Genomic DNA, 16301 nt, shown 5'->3' with positions numbered 1-16301 from the left:
GTAAGTAGTTAGATTTGACTCTGAAATATCTAGAGTGGCCACACAACAGTCGAAGACGTAAAAATTCCAATAAAGGGCTGATTTAGTGACCTCTAATCATTAAAATGGAAAATATCCAAAAACACATGGAGAGAAATAACAATTTATACAAAGAATATAGGGAGAATACAGATAAAACTTCTAACTAGGTACCTTGTGGCCATCTCTACAACTTGCACATGAGCAAAGGAAAAGTTAACCTTCTTTTCTTTCCATTTAATATTTCAAGACAGCTACCCTCCCCCTCAGGAAAAGGGTAACTGTGTGGGGGATGGATGTGTCATTTATCTTGATTGTGGTGATCATTTCCCCATGAAATGTATATAAAGTGATCCCATGTACACTGTATACAGTATAATTTATTTGCCACTTATACCTCAGGGTGTGGGAAAATATTTTAACATAGACAAATGCTGCTCTCTCAGATCTTCATATTTTAAGAAATATTTTATTGTTATTTTTTCTGTTTTAAAACCTTAAAGCTGAATTCAGACCTGCAGATTATTTAAGATGCTCTTTTCCCTGCATTTATAGAATAGAAATAGCCTCAAAAATTAGGTGATCCATCCAAGGTTTCATGGTTAGTGCTAGTAATAAACCAAGTATGACAAGAATTGGATTTGGCTACATAGCCTTGACAAGCAGTTTGAGTAGTGCAGTAGCACTGGAAGCTAAAACATAGCTAAGCAATGAAGAGTGAGTGAAAGAGTAAAAACAACCTAGGTGGACAACACAAGAAATTGGCAGTGATAGGGGACAACAAAATGGATAGGTAATAGAAGAATGTGAAGATAAGGGAAGACATATGTTTGATTGCTTGTTTGTAAGAGGACTCATGCCAGAGTATGGTGGTGTGTTGATGGAAATGATCTAGTAGAAAGGAAGATGTGATTGATCAGAGTGAAGAGCATAGAAACATACTACATTCAGTGATTCACTTGCTTGAGTACTCCCTAACCTTATAATATTTGGAATTTATTTTCAGATCTACCTTCTTGAAACACCATTCCTCAGGCATCTCTGTGCCACTACGCTCCTTTTTTAATTTCTTAAGTGTTCTTTCTCTGTCTTATCTTCAGGTAGTTAAGATAATTTTCCTTCTTCTCCATAGTTCTTGTTTTTGGATGCTTTCTTCCTATTATAATGTAGTCTTCAATGGTCTTTTCCTTCTATAGTTCTAACTTTACTCTTTGGACAGGGATTCCCAAGTCTGTATCTCTAGTTCTAAATTCTTATATTTAGATTTTTATTTCCCTTTGCCTGTTGGACATCTCTCTATAAATCTCATTTACAGAGATTCTCACTTAATATGTCAAAAACCAAACATTTTTTCCCTGCCTATCTACTTTGTCTGACATTCCTGATTCTGAAAATGGAATTCTTTCAGTCAACTAGGTTTAAACTCCTTGATCATTATTGATACCTCAGGTAGCCTCTGTCCCCCTGGCCCACTCCTGGGGATGAGGGGGTTACCCCTTCCCAGTGTTTTTTATTCCTGTGTAACTTTGTAAAAAAATAAAAAATAATAAATAAAATGAAAAGTAAAAATTAAAAAATCTAATTAGTTCCCAAGGAACTATAGATTTTCCCACAGGACCATTCCATCTGCACCCTTTCTTGACACTACTTTTTTTCAGACTTTTAATGCCTGCCTACTTTAATGGAAGTAGCCTTGTATTTGTACTTTGTTTTTTTCATCTGGTGATCTGTTTTATATATCTTCAGATTTGTGTTTAAATTTTTTTTCAAGTTTTATTTATTTTTGAGAGAGAGAGCATGAGTTGGGGAGAGGCAGAGAGAGAGGGAGACACAGAATCTGAAGCACTCTCCAGGCTCTGAGCTGTCAGCACAGAGCTCGATGTGGGGCTCTAACTCACAGACTGTGAGATCATGACCTGAGCTGAAGTCAGACGCTTAACAGACTGAGCCACCCAGGCGCCCCTCTCCAGATTAATTTTTGTGTTTTTTTTTTTAACGTTTATTTATTTTTGAGACAGAGAGAGACAGAGCATGAATGGGGGAGAGTCAGAGAGAGAGGGAAACACAGAATCTGAAATAGGCTCCAGGCTCCTAGCTGTCAGCACAGAGCCTGACACGGGGCTCGAACCCATGGACCGTGAGACCATGACCTGAGCCAAAGTCAGACGCTTAACCGAGCCACCCAGGCGCCCCCAGGTTAGTTTTAATGTATAGTTGTGATTCTAACATCAGAAACCTTCACTGCATTCTTACTCATTTTCAAATTATATGGAGATCATTCTGCCTTAAATTGACAGCATATCATACTTTACCTTAATTATCTTTCCAGCTATCTCTCCTGTTGTTTCGTTATAGTAAAGGTTCTCAACGTTTACTGTATATCCATATCATCTAAGAAGATTATTTTAATACCTGAACTGCAAAGATTCCAGTTCCCAGTAAGATGAGGAAATCAGGAAAATGACTGAGCCACCCAGGCATTCCCAGAAAGACTAGAATTTTAAGTAACACTGAAGTGGGGGCAGATTTCCAGTTTTCCTCTGGTGTTCCTTAACCTAGATTAAGGCCACTTAAAAATTAGAAATTGTTGCTGAGGCAGGACTAAGAGAGTTCAAAGAAAAGCCTTATATTTTTGGCTTGAGGAAGAGGGAAGGGGACTACTAACACTCAGAAACAGTGAAAGAAATCCCCAGTTCTCTTTTTCTTTTCTCCTTTCTCTTATGGCCCAGTCTGCGTACAGTCCTGCAGGGGTAAAAATCACAGCAGCATATGGAGCCCATATGCACCTAAAATCCTGAAAGTAGGAAACCTTCTCTTCTGGAATATAGGACTCAGAAAGTGTAGGGTAACTTGTGTTACATGTTTCTTTTTCTGTCTTTTGTGCTTCACACTGCAGAAAGATGCGGTTGTGTGATATGTACTCCAGAGGTGGGTAACTAAAGCCCTAGCTTTCTGCCAAAGAACCAAAAACAGGAATCCTGGGGAACTAAAAGTTGCAAAGGGAAGATCTAGGGAAAACAACCTTATATAAAGTTGTTTATGAATTTTATTTATTTTTTTAAAAATTTTTTTTAATGTTTATTTATTTTTGAGAGACAGAGTGCAAGCCAGGGATGGGCAGAAAGGGAGACAGAATCTAAAGCAGCCTCCAGGCTCTGAGCTGTCAGCACAGAGCCCGACGTGGGGCTCGAACTCACAAGCAGTGAGATCATGACCTGAGCCGAAGTCAGAGGCTCAACCGACTGAGCCACCCAGGCGCCCCTGTTTATGAATTTTAGATCTCACTCCTGAGTTGAGCATTTAAGGATTTGATCCTAAACAGCATACCCAAGACTGACAACTGAACTAAGAGGTAGACTGGCCCCCAGTTTCCAAGCCAGCCACTCAGTGTCTCCTACACAGAATATTTTAATATCACTGCAAAACTTTAAAAATGGAACTGATACTGAAACTGCAACTGCAAAAGACTGACTAGAATTTATAGTTCAGGTTACAACCAGGTTGATTGCCTGCTAAAACAAAAATATTAACATTCTCCATAGGATACAAACATGACCCAGAGTTTTACAGTATTTTTAAATGCCTAGGAAATAATCCAAAATTAGTATATGAAGAACCAGGAAAATTTTTAACTCTCATAGGAAAAAAAAGAACAGATGCCATTGCTAGGATGACACAGATGTTGAAATTATCTGACAAGATTCTGAAGCAGGTATATAAAATTGCTTCAGAAAAAAAGGCCGACAAGATGGCAGAAGTAGAGCAGAAGAAGAAGTGCACCTTCCCATAAGTTCTCATACCACGGTGTGGATTTAGACCAGCTGCTGGACGCATCTTACAAGCCGTTGATGCAGCTGTATGGGGCTGTGCAGTGGTGGCAGCTGAACGGAAGTTTGCAGAGGAAGCCTCAGAAGGATGCTCTCCCCATGGAGAAGTCCGAGGTGGTTAAGAAGCACCTGTGGAACATGATCGTCCTGCCCGAGGTGGTGGGCAGTGTGTTGGCTGTCTACAATGCCAAGACCTTCAACCAGGTGGAAATTAAGCCCAAGGTGATTGACCACTACGTGGGCAAGTTCTTCACCACCTACAAGCCTTTGAAGCAGGACAGGACCAGCATCTGGGCCACCTACTCCTCCTGTTTCATCTCTCCCAAGTAGCCTGTTTAGCCAATAAAGACAGATTTCTCTACTCAAAAAAAGAAAAAAGAAAACTCCAGGAACTAAGAGCATACATTCTTGAAAAGAACAGAAATTTAGAAAATCTCAGAGAGAAATAGAAGATAAAAAGAAGGATCAAATGGAAATTTTAGAACTGGAAAAATAGGATAATCAAAATGTAAAACTTACTAGATAGGCTCAATAACAGAATGGAGAGGACAGAGGAAGGAGGCAGTCAGTATCAGGTATGAAGGAATAGCAAGAGAAATGGTATCTGGATAAATAATAAATTGTTCTCTTGAGTTCTTTAAAATGTTTAATGGCTGAAAGCAAATATTGACATTGTATGGTGGGGTTTTCAATATATGTAAATTTAATACAAAGCAATATAAAGAAGAATGGAGAAGATGGTAAATTTTTACATTCCACTTGAGCAGTAAAAAACTTAAGTATGTAGTAATCACTAGAGCAACTACTAAAATACAGTAAAATACTGTTAAGTATGTTTGTAGTAATCACTAGAGCAACTACTAAAAACTACAAAGATTTTTTTTTATATACAATAGATAAAATACTAAAAAAAAAAAAAATACAGAAAAGAAATAGAGAAATAGGAAACAAAACAGAAAGCAAATAAAATGGGTGACCTAAATCCAAACATTATGTTAGAGATCTAAATGCACCATTTAAAAAACAGATTGTCGGAATGAATTTAAAAACATTCCATTTTATTACCATGTAAAAGAAACTCACTTCAAATATGAATAGATAAGTTACAAGTAGAAAGGTAGAAAAATACGCACACTCATAGCTGGAGTGGCTGTACCCTATCAAAGATTTCAGTACAAAGAAAATTATCAAGGATAAAGAACATTACAAAATGATAGAACTGTGAGTTCACCAGGAAGAGAGCAATCCTAAATGTATATGCACCGAACCCTCAAAATACATGAATCAAAGTCTGACATAACTAAAAGGAAACAACTGAACTGAAAAGTTAAAACTACATTTATAGTTGGAAACTTCAATGCTTTTCTCTTGTAATGGTTGACTAGTAGACAAAACTAGCAAGGATGCAAGAACTGAACACCACCATCAACCAACTATCTAATCAACATTTGTGTAACATTCCATTCAACAATAGGGAAAGAAATACATTTTTTTCCCCAAGGGTAGATGGATCATTCACCAGATAGAACATTGACTAGGTCACAAAACAAACCTTAACAAATTTAAAATAACTGAAGTCATACAGAGGGTGTTCTCTCATCACAGTTGAATTAAACTACAAATCAATAAAAGAAAAATCAAAGGAACATTTCCAAGCAGTTGAAAGTTAAATAACATATTTGTGAATAATCCATGGGTCAAAAAAGACAAAGTCTCAAGAGAAAAAAAAATGCTGAACAGAAATGAAAATATATCATAATTTGTGGTGTGAGCACAGAAGTTCACAAACAACTTTATATGGTGGTTTTATAGAGCTCAGTTCTGTTGGTTTCCATAGAACTTTCTACATAAACCATGGTACACTCTTAAATGAATGGGCGACTGTGTAATAAAAAGAACTATCGGTGTGTGTAACAACTTGAATGAGTTTTAAAGGCATTATGCCAAGTGAAAAAAGCCAGATCAAATGGTTACATACTGTATGATTCCATTTATATCACATTCTGGAAAGAAAAAACTAAGAAAAGAGATCAGCAGTTGCTGGTGATTATAGTGGTGGACAACAACAAAGAGGATGCACTAGGAATTTTTTTCAGTGTAATGGAACATTTCTGTATCCTAACTGTGATCATGGTTCTACAAATCTGTTTATCCATTAAGATTCTTAGAACCATATGCAAAAAGGCCATTTACTGTATGTTAACTTAAAAAAAATATATGTTAAGGTGCCTAGACTGCATACTACTAAAATATTTAGATATGGCAAGCTTGGGTTTGGACTCTCTAGTTTTTTCAAAGCTCTAATCTGCAGCCGTTCCTTTGAAATTTACCATACTATAAATACGAACTACTGTCTATTCCCTAACCTTATGTCCTGTCTCCTCATCTTCATTTCTTTGTCAATACTGTTGCCTCATTTTCAACTGTTCTATTTTATCCATCCTTCAAATTTTCCCTCACATATCAGTCACCTCTTCCCTGTAACCTTTCTTTGTCATCACGTATTCCTGCTACCCACTCAATTGGGATATAATGCTCCTTTTTTAACATAAAGTAATTCTAATCCTGACTGCACAGCAGAACAATCACCTGAGGAACTTCTGAAAAATGTGAAGTGTTGCCAATGCAAACCTACTAAATTGAAATCTTAAGGGGCTGACTTTATGAATCTGTTTACTTGTTTTACTGCCTTATTTGCTTGCTTGTACTTTTTTTTTTAATGTTCATTTAGTTTTGAGAGAGAGAGACTAAGTGTGAGCAAGGGAGGGACAGAGATAGAGACACAGAATCTGAAGCAGGCTCCAGGCTCCAAGCTGTTCACACAGAGCCCGATGTGGGGCTCGAACTCAGGGACTACAAGATCATGACCTGAGCTGGAGTTGGACACTTAACCTTGACTGAACCACCCAGGTGCCCTGCTTGCTTGTACTTCTGATCTAAACTCCAATGTCTCTGAGTTGCAGCCCAGTTTTGTACTCATCATGCTTATAACCTAGTTAGCAAATAATCACTCTTAAGTTTAGGAGAATATAGATCAGGGAAATCTGACTTAGCTTAAGCAGGTACTTGAACTAAGATCTGAAGGACAAATAAGAATTATTTAAGCCAAATTTCCATGATAAGTTCATTTGAAATAAAACAGCATATGTAAAAGTGGATAGGAGGAAAACACATTTAGAAATCCTAAAAGAAGGCCAAAATAAGTGGAGTACAGAAAATGAGGGACGAACAGTACGGGATGAGACTAGAGAGACCAGAACAATGAAAGTCATATTAAATGCTTTGGTTTTCATGCTAGGGAATTATAAAAGCAAGTTGCTTTTTTCTTCCTCTGTCACCTATGAAAGCAAGTTTTAAGTAGAATTGGAGTGACATGACTATATTTGCCTTTAAAAATTATCTAGGATAAACTAGAGATGTGTTAATTACAGACTAATTTCTCATTAAATGCATTAAGTATTTTTATTTTTTTATTTTCTTAATGCTTATTTATTCATGAGACAGAGACAGTGTGAACAGGGGAGGGGCAGATAGAGAGGGAGACACAGAATCTGAAACAGGTTCCAGGCTCTGAGCTGTCAGCACAGAGTCCAACACAGGGCTTGAATCCACGAACTGTGAGATCATGACCTGAGCCGAAGTAGGACGCTTAACCGACTGAGCCACCCAGGCGCCCCGCATTAAGTATTTTTATCATGAAAAATAGTCCTAGCAGTTCTACACTTGCAAATTAATGATGTACACAAATGGAAAACAATGTACACAAATGGAAGCTTGAGCCTCCATATCCTTTTAGTTCTCTACTTTAGAACACCTGTAGAATGATTATGTGCAAAAGAGTAGAGCATTCATTAACAATAAGTATTTGTCTTCCTTTTGTACATGGAATGAGTGGTATTCTGTAGTCACCTGGTACCCATTCACAAGATCAGATTCACACAGATTTACAAGTAAATTTATTAATACCCTAACTCATCACTTCCTAATTATTTTACTAAATTTTATTATTGTTATATATGCCTTAAGTTCTTCACATCATTTGTGTCTGTATGGTGGAAATTCTGTATAATTGTGTCCTATCACACATTTCTTATTCCACATTCAGAGACATCATGTTGGTAGCTTGAAATCAGCCACAATAGTTACTTACAATATGGAAATTGGCAAACACTACAAATAAGGACTATTTCAGTGAGAGCTGATTTTAAAAATTTACCAGCATAATAACGCTGCATAGGTTAATTAGATCTTTTCTGGCTGAACTGCCAGCTTAACTGCAATACGTAAAATATATTTGGGAGGGAGGGGAGCAGAAATACATGTACCAGTTTCTGAATATTTACAAATAAACTTTAGAATGTAACTCATTTGTTAAATTAGATGACAACCTTATATTGACTAACAGTTTTTTTCTCTTTCAGTTTTCATTTCCCTCAATTATATATAAAACATCACATTCTGTAAATTATAATAGAGTGAAAGCAAGAATAATACTTTTAAAAAAAAGTTTGTTTTGAGAGAGCCCGTGTGCACTAGTGGGGGAGGGCAGATAGGATGTGAGAGGATCCTAAGCTGACAGCATAGAGCTCTACATGGGGCTTGATCCCATGAATTGTGAGACCATGACCTGAGCTGAAACTGAGTTGGACGCTTAACCAACTGAGCCATCCAGGTGCCCCAAGAATAACACTTTTTAATAAGAATTTATAACCTAGAGTATATAGGAACTAAGAGCTCATTTTCCAATATACTTAGCACCAGCAAGGTTTGAGCAACATTGTTGAAAAGTTAGTCATGCTAAAGTCCCCCAGAAGATCAAATCACTGATAGGTGGACTTAGGAAAAAGATGTTGAAAGAAAGACCTGGGATGATTGTTCAGGTTTCATAGAATACAACAAAATAGAAGGTATCTACTCGATATGTAAAATTACACCTTTATATTTTAAGCACTCAAGTAAGTTACTGAATGGAAATAATGGTATTTTCTTTTCAAACAGTTATCTAGAATGATTCCTTTAGCTCAATAAATCTCATTGATTTAGTGGTATGCATTCAGGATGTTGTTTTTATTGATTTGAATTTCTGGTTCTTCAACTGGTTTTGGTCTTCCATAGTGCTTTTGCATCTTTTCCAAAGCACAAACCTGGTTTCTGGTCAGATGTAGCAATGGCTGTAGGTTCTCGATCTGCTGAAGAATGCCAGAGGAAGTACATGGAAGACCCCAGAGGAAAAGAATCCCAGAAACCTGTCACTAAGAAAAAACCAGTTAATCCCAAAGGCCAAAATGGTAATCTTTATAAATTGTTTTTGCCTAGTTCTCAGTATTGATTTCTGATTAGTCACTAGATGTATTTGATATTTATGTATCATCTTATAGGTGTTTTCTCAAAATGTTAAAGCTAGAAAGAACTATAAAGGTCATTATTTAATTTTTAGGTCTTATCTAGACAGTTACTTCTATCAATAGTAGCCTTAGCAGCCTTGTGCTTTGAGTTTGTTCTAGGAAACTAGATGCAGTTAGTTAGATATGCAGTTAGATCCAAAGATTCCAATATCTGGATTATTGTTCAAAGAGTCTATTGTAATCTGAGGCCACTTGGGAAAGACCCTCTAGAAATTCATAATAAAATTAAAAATAAATTTAGTTTTTGTACTCCCCAGGAGTACGCATTCCTGCTCAGGGTTTATGACAGGGCTTGTACTAAGCTTTAGAGCATATCCTATCCCTACCCTAATCCAGTAAGGTTTATATTTTTGCAAAATCAATAAATTAGGCATTCAGCAAGGGGAATATGGGAGGTAACCTTTCTCACAGGGTATAGAACTTTTTCACCTCACACTGGCTAATCTTATGTAGTTTCTTCATGAGTATCTTGTGGGCTAGTCATACTGCATAGATCCCAGTATAGAAAAAATCATTTGCTATATTGGAGATTTACTAATAGTAGGTGAGTATACTTAATACAGATAAACAGTTTAGGTTTTGTAAAATCTGTTAACTTTAAAGCACTTACTATAAACAAATCCTTATCAAAATGTTTGCTAACTCTTAAGGCAAAATAGGTGATGCCGATAAGAAGCAAATGATTAAGATAACTGCCAAAGTGGGAACTCTTAAAAGGAAGCAGCAAATGAGGAATTTTCTGGAACAGTTGCCAAAAGATGATCATGATGATTTTTTCAGTACAACACCTTTGCAGAACCAGAGAGTAGTGGTAAGAGTCTTAAATGCATGAAATCATTGCTCTCTTTATATTGACTTTTACATCTTTCATTTTTATATATGGTTAGTGTTCATCCCTAGTATTTAGGCCAAGGATTGATAGCCTATACAGACATCACCCAAAATGTACTGTAGGAAGCAGTCTGCCAGTACATGCTGTTCTCATCAGTGTAATGGTTGTAGAGCCAAATTGAAAACCCAGAAATAGGCTAAACGTCTATATTTAAAATTTTGTATGTAATGAGGCAAACTTAAAAAGGTGATGGGGCACCTGGGTGGCTCAGTCAGTTAAGCATCTGACCCTTGATCTCAGCTCAGGTCTTGATCTCAGGGTCATGATTTCAAGCTCCACATTGGGCTTGGCACTGGGCATGAAGCCTACTTAAAAACAAAAAAAAAAGGTGGTAAGAAAAGATTATTACCTACTCTATAGTAAATTCAATGGAAGGATTAGATGACAGCACGAAGTTGACATTTGAATGTATAAAATATTTTTTGTAGTATGAAAAATCGTACAACTAAAAACTTCAATTGGGGAAAAATATTTACAACAAATAAAGACAATGCTTATAATATGAAGAACTCATTCAGATGTTACTGGAATACTAAAAATTGTCAAGATCACAGGGGAAAAGTGGGCAAGAAAATATTTTAAAGGCTGAATGAATACTTGGAAAAGTGGTTAGTTATACTGGCTAGCAATTGGAGGAAAAAAAAGTAAATCATATGTATATATTCCAAATTACAGAATCTTTTACAAAAAAGTTAAAATTTCCATAACAAAAAGCAGTGGAAATAGTCATACATCAGTGGATGTATAAGTGAATCATACCTTTTGGAAAGCATCATGGCAATATTTGAGAGCCATAAGATTAATTCTGTTCATGGAAATTTATCCTAAGAAATTCAAAAGAAGCCAAAAGTCTCCACAAAGACCTTCATTGCAGGTTTATCTTTACAGCAAAAAACTGGAAGCAATCTATATCCAATAAGGATGTTCTTCATAAATGGTCAAATACAATATAAAGTACAAATTTGAGACTATTTCTAGAATATAAATGTTAAGAATATTAAGGTTAATGCAAAAATGGATAGATATAGACAACTGATAGAAGTATAAAATCTTTTAGTGAGCTAACCATCAGGGATAATTTTTTAATTTACTCAGTTAATGTATTTTTTTAACTTTATTTATTTTGAGAGAGAGAGAGAGAGCGAGCAAGCACACAGGGGCAAGGGAGGGGCAGAGAGAGAGAATCCCAAGCAGGCTCTGTGCTGGCAGGTGAAGCCCAATGCAAGGACTTGATCCCACAAACTGTTAGATTATGACCTGAGCTGAAATTAAGGATTGGATGCTTAATGAACTGAGCCACCCAGGTGCCCCTCATTTCTTAATATTGTTACATTATCTCCAATATTAAAAGGCTACACAAATGCTTTAAGAATTTAGTAACATCATTATCTAGGCTCCATTTGCCTACAGAGGTTGTAAAGGGAGATCTCTAAAGGAGCCAGCTGAGTCTCTTACTGTGTTCCCTGCATAACAACCATGGTCCTTTAGAGGTTATATCCTTTATATAATTCTACCATCATTTCAGGTTTTATATATGTTTTGGCTTAAATGCAATAGTAGCGACATTTTAAAAACAAAAATAATAAAACGTAGAAAGCAGTGAAGTAAGTTCATTTTCTGTGGGATAAATCCACTTTTTCTAATGTTTTGATGTAAACTTAGATAAAATCTTAATGATTGAATTGCTGTTTACTAGATATATACACAAAAGTTTAATACTTGCTTGAGTTCCTATAATATTCAGTGAATTAATTCTGTTTTGTTCTGATTACACAAAGGTAAGCAAACCATGACCCATGGATCAAATCCGGTAGACCACACTTTCTATAAACAAAATTTTATTGGCACATAGACATGCTCACTGTTTACATAGCTATGTCTGATTTCATGCTACAACAGTAGAGTTTAATATTTGGGACAGAGACTGTATGCACCACAAAGCTTAAAATATATACTAACTCATTACGGAAAACATTTGCTGACACTGTCTTTTCACAACTTTGTCATTGTCTCCATTTAACACAATAGAAAATAAGGTTTTTTTAGAGGTTAAGGTTCTGTTCTATCCCACCCAAAAATATTTAGTGATAATGAGAAATCCCATTCTTAGGGGAGCCTGCTGGCTAGTAAGAAATATTTGTTTTTTAGTTGCCAAGTCTCCAGGACAGTGCAGAAGAGGATGATATTCTCCCCAGTATGGACAAAAATCCAACAACTCCATCATCAGTTGTCTTTCCATTGGCAAAAACTCCTCAGTGTCAGCATGTCAGTCCTGGCATGCTAGCCTCTATAAATAGGTAAATATGCATATGATACTGTAATCTCTGCATCAGCATTTGGCATTTCATGAGTTGAAGAGAGCAGATGTCAATAATGAGAAGAGGCATCATTAAAAAGGAAATCAAGAAAGGATAGTTTCTAGAAGTAAAGGTTGGACAGTTTCAACAAGTAGGGGTGTTGTTCAGTAGTGTAGGGACACACAGCTCACACTTTACCTCAGGATAATTCCAAATGGATCAAAGTTTTGCATGTAACAAATTTAACTATAAAATATACCTAAAGAAACCTTGGAGGATTATCTTATGATTGTAGATTAGTGAAAGTCTTTTCTAACTATGATGCAAGACTCAGAAAACACTAACAAAACAAATGGTAAAGTCAACCAAATAAAAAGTTTTACCCCATACCAACCACCCTAAGCAATCAAAAGGTCAACAGTAATCTGAGAAAAGAATATATGGAACCCATCAAAGGAAAAGGCTAGTATTCCTAATACAGCACTCCTACAAATTAAGAGGAAAAGAAAGCCATTCTCATGCATTACTAGTGAGGAGAAGGTAAATTAGTACAGTCTCTGCAGACAGCAATTTGTAAATATCTATCAAAATTGTAAATACACGCAGTCTTTAACCTATCCATCCTGCTTTTAGAATAGTGAATGTACAGCTTTTTAGGGTATTGTTTATAATAGCAAAAGTCTAGAAACAATTCGAATCCTCACCACTGGGACTAATCACAAAAATTGGTATATTATATAGCCATAGAAATTAATGAGGAAATTATTATTACGGAAAAATGTTCACGATCTATTAAATGAAAAAAGGTAGATACAGTGAATTACGTGTTATCATTTGTGTAAATAGGAGCTGTGTATTTATGTATGTATATGTATATACTTGCATATATATGTGTATATATACAGAATTGCTTTCCTTTGATGAAATATCTCTTATAGAATACATAAATTGAAAACGGGTGATCCCTACAAAGAGAAACTAAGATAGCTTGGAGAGTAGAATAAGAGGGAAGCTTTTTGAATTTTGAACTATGTGAATATAGAAGCACTTAAAATATAAATAAAATTAAGAAAAATCAGGGGTGGCCAGCAATTGAATGACACAGAGAAAAAATGGAAAGTAATAAAAATGAGGCCTGAAAATAAGCCATTCTATCTGGCAATCAAGCAGGACAATGCTGTTTTTAGTAAGAGTAATTTCCATGGGGTATGAGGCAAAAGCCAATAATAATGACTGTGAAAAAAGTATTCATTCGTCTCCTGAAGCTTGGTGAAATTTTAATTTGCATTTATTTATTAAAAACATATTTTTTCCCCAGCAATCCACAAATTATTTTTGTTTATTTTTTATTTAGTATTCATTGCAGGTGAAAGTATTCAGAGTATAATTTTGGACAAAGCTTTTGGTAAGCACGTTGGCCAAATCATGAAAAGCTTTAAAATACTCATCTCTTTGGCTCTTGGGTTTTGTGAGTCAATTCTGAGGAAATATATTTGGGCAAGTATGTATGTAAATTTGTATGAACAAAGATGTTCATCATGAAACATAATACTAAAAATATAAAAATGACCTAAATGTCCAATAAGTTAAGAAATTAGGATTTATCCACATAATAGAATAAGTAATAATTAAAAACCATGCCTTCAAGAATTTTTAATGACAAAGAATAGTGTTCAGTAGACAATAGTTTTTAAAAGCTAAGAAGTTAAATTATATACAATATGATTCCAATTCACAACAGCATGTATTCAGAAAGGAAATTTCTTGACTAAAAACATCACCAGCTGTTATCTAGGTTATTGAATTACATTTAAGTGAGTTTTGGTGTATCACTTTTACAATTACAGGAATACATTCTTTTTTCTTATAGACTACATAGTATACATAGATTCATTTATATCATGAATATATTTCCTAAAACTTTTTTATTTTAAAAAATGTCTCCTAGGCCTCTACACTATCTCTTGACTCACCAGCTCGAATAGATTACTTCCTTTTTATAACAATTTTCAATAATGAAACAATTTTTATCACTTCAGAAGTGACTTCTTCTGACAACAGAGTCATGAGGTACTGATCCTGAACAGCTGGCTAGGCTTCTTACTAGCTACGCAGCATTGTTTGTGGTTCACATTAATATCTTAATACAATCACACATTTAGAAATTTCTACGTGTCATACCTTTAAGGTTGCTCCTAAATAGTCATAAAGGAAAAGATCATTGATCAAAAAGGATCTTGGAGCCAAGAGAATCAGAAGTGTTGTTCAACTGAGATTTACTGTCATAAGCAGCACTAGAAATTGCAGGGAGAAATGAAATAGCCATTCTGTTTGGCTTCAGTTTGTAACTCTACTTGAGTCAAGCCTGTTTGCTAAGAATGAGAGGGGAAAGAAAGTAAAAAGAAATGAAAAAAAATTTCATAGTTGGTGTGGAGAATATAAACAAGATGTAACTATGTAGAAATAAAAGACTTGCGGACTGAATTAAAGACTGAATTGAGAGTTTTCATCACCAGGTATATCCTTAAAATGGTTACCTGTGAGATTCAGTGTGATGGGGAAGAAAGTGAACAGGAGAAAGGAGTGAGAGGTCTAATAAAAGGGAGTCCAGGGACAAGAAGTCTCTGGATTCTGGAAAAGAGAGGCAGCAAGATAGTGGTTGGAAAGGGCACAAATGGGACAATGAACAGTAAGCAAAACCATAATTTCCTAGAATGCTCATATTCAGTGTTTCCTTTAAAATGTTTGGTTGAAGCATTTTGTCCATTTCTATCAGTACACCATGGTCTTTTTAAAAATGGAAAAGAAAAATATACCTTTTTGTTGTAGTTTTTATTTAAATTCCAGTTAACATAAAGTAATACTAGTTTCAGGTGTATGATATAGTGATTCAGCACTTCTGTATTATCAGTGCTCATCACAGCAAGTGCCCTCCTTAAAACCCACCACCTGTTTCACCCATCCCCCTACCTCTCCTCTGGTAACCATCAGTTCTTTATAGTTGAGAGTCTGTTTCTTGGCTTGCCTCTTTTTGTTTCCCTTTGTTCGTTTCTTAAATTCCACATATGAATTAAATCATATGGTATTTGTCTTTCTCTGACCTATTTTGCTTAACATTATACTCTCTAGCTCCATCCATGTCATTGTAAGATTTCATTCCTTTTGATGGCTGAGTAATATTCCATTGTATATGTATACCACATCTTTATCCATTCATCAGTTGATGGACACTTGGGCTGTTTCCATAATTTGGCTATTGTAGATAGTGCTGCTCTTAACATCGGGGTACATGTATCCCTTTGAATTAGTGTTTTTGTGTTCTTTGGTTAAATAGCTAGTAGTGCAATTGCTGGATCATAGGATGGTTCAAGTTTTAACTTTTTGAGGAGGCTCTTGTTTTCGAGAATGGCTGCACCAATTTGCATTCCCACTAAAAGTGCAAGATTCCCCCCTTTCTACATCCTAACACCTGTTGTTTCATGTGTTGCTGATTTTAGCCATTTTCTTTTTCTTTTTTTAAAGTGTATTTATTTTGAGGGAGAGATGAGGACAAGGGCAGAGATGGAGAGAGAGAATCTCAGGCTCCAGGCTGTCAGCACAGAGCCCAACTCAGGGCTTGAACTCATGAAGCACGAGATCATGACCTGAGCCAAAGTCAGACACCTGACTGAGCCACCCAGATACCCCTGATTTTAGCCTGACAGGTGTAAGATGCTGTCTCATTGTAGTTTTGATTTGTATTTCCTGGATGAGTGATGTTGAGCAGCTTTTCATGTGTCTGTTGGCTATCTGGATGTCTTCTTTGGAAAAAATGTCTATTTCTTTTGCCCATTTTTCAATTGGATTGTTTTTTGGGTGTTGA

General features: G+C 35.8%; 1 protein-coding gene and 1 pseudogene across 3 annotated transcripts in view; both read left to right on the top strand.

Annotated features, from left to right (window-relative positions):
- Positions 1-16301, top strand: part of MIS18BP1 (MIS18 binding protein 1) — a 57414-nt gene that overhangs the window by 37603 nt on the left and 3510 nt on the right. For 2 of the 3 annotated variants that reach the window (XM_060619621.3, XM_060619618.3), the window contains 3 exons: positions 8961-9133; positions 9901-10061; positions 12291-12439. In XM_060619621.3, the coding sequence (XP_060475604.2) occupies positions 8961-9133; positions 9901-10061; positions 12291-12439 (483 nt within the window). Of the gene's footprint in view, positions 1-8960; positions 9134-9900; positions 10062-12290; positions 12440-13793; positions 13845-16301 lie in introns of all 3 variants that reach the window. The other variant, XM_060619622.3, reaches the window with a different exon arrangement.
- LOC132669599 (small ribosomal subunit protein uS19 pseudogene) lies at positions 7-7591 on the top strand (annotated as a pseudogene).

Source organism: Panthera onca, chromosome B3, assembly GCF_046562875.1.
Source record: "Panthera onca isolate mPanOnc1 chromosome B3, mPanOnc1 haplotype 2, whole genome shotgun sequence".
In the NCBI taxonomy this organism is placed as follows: Eukaryota; Metazoa; Chordata; class Mammalia; order Carnivora; family Felidae; genus Panthera; species Panthera onca.
This window is presented reverse-complemented; position numbering and strand designations above follow the sequence as displayed.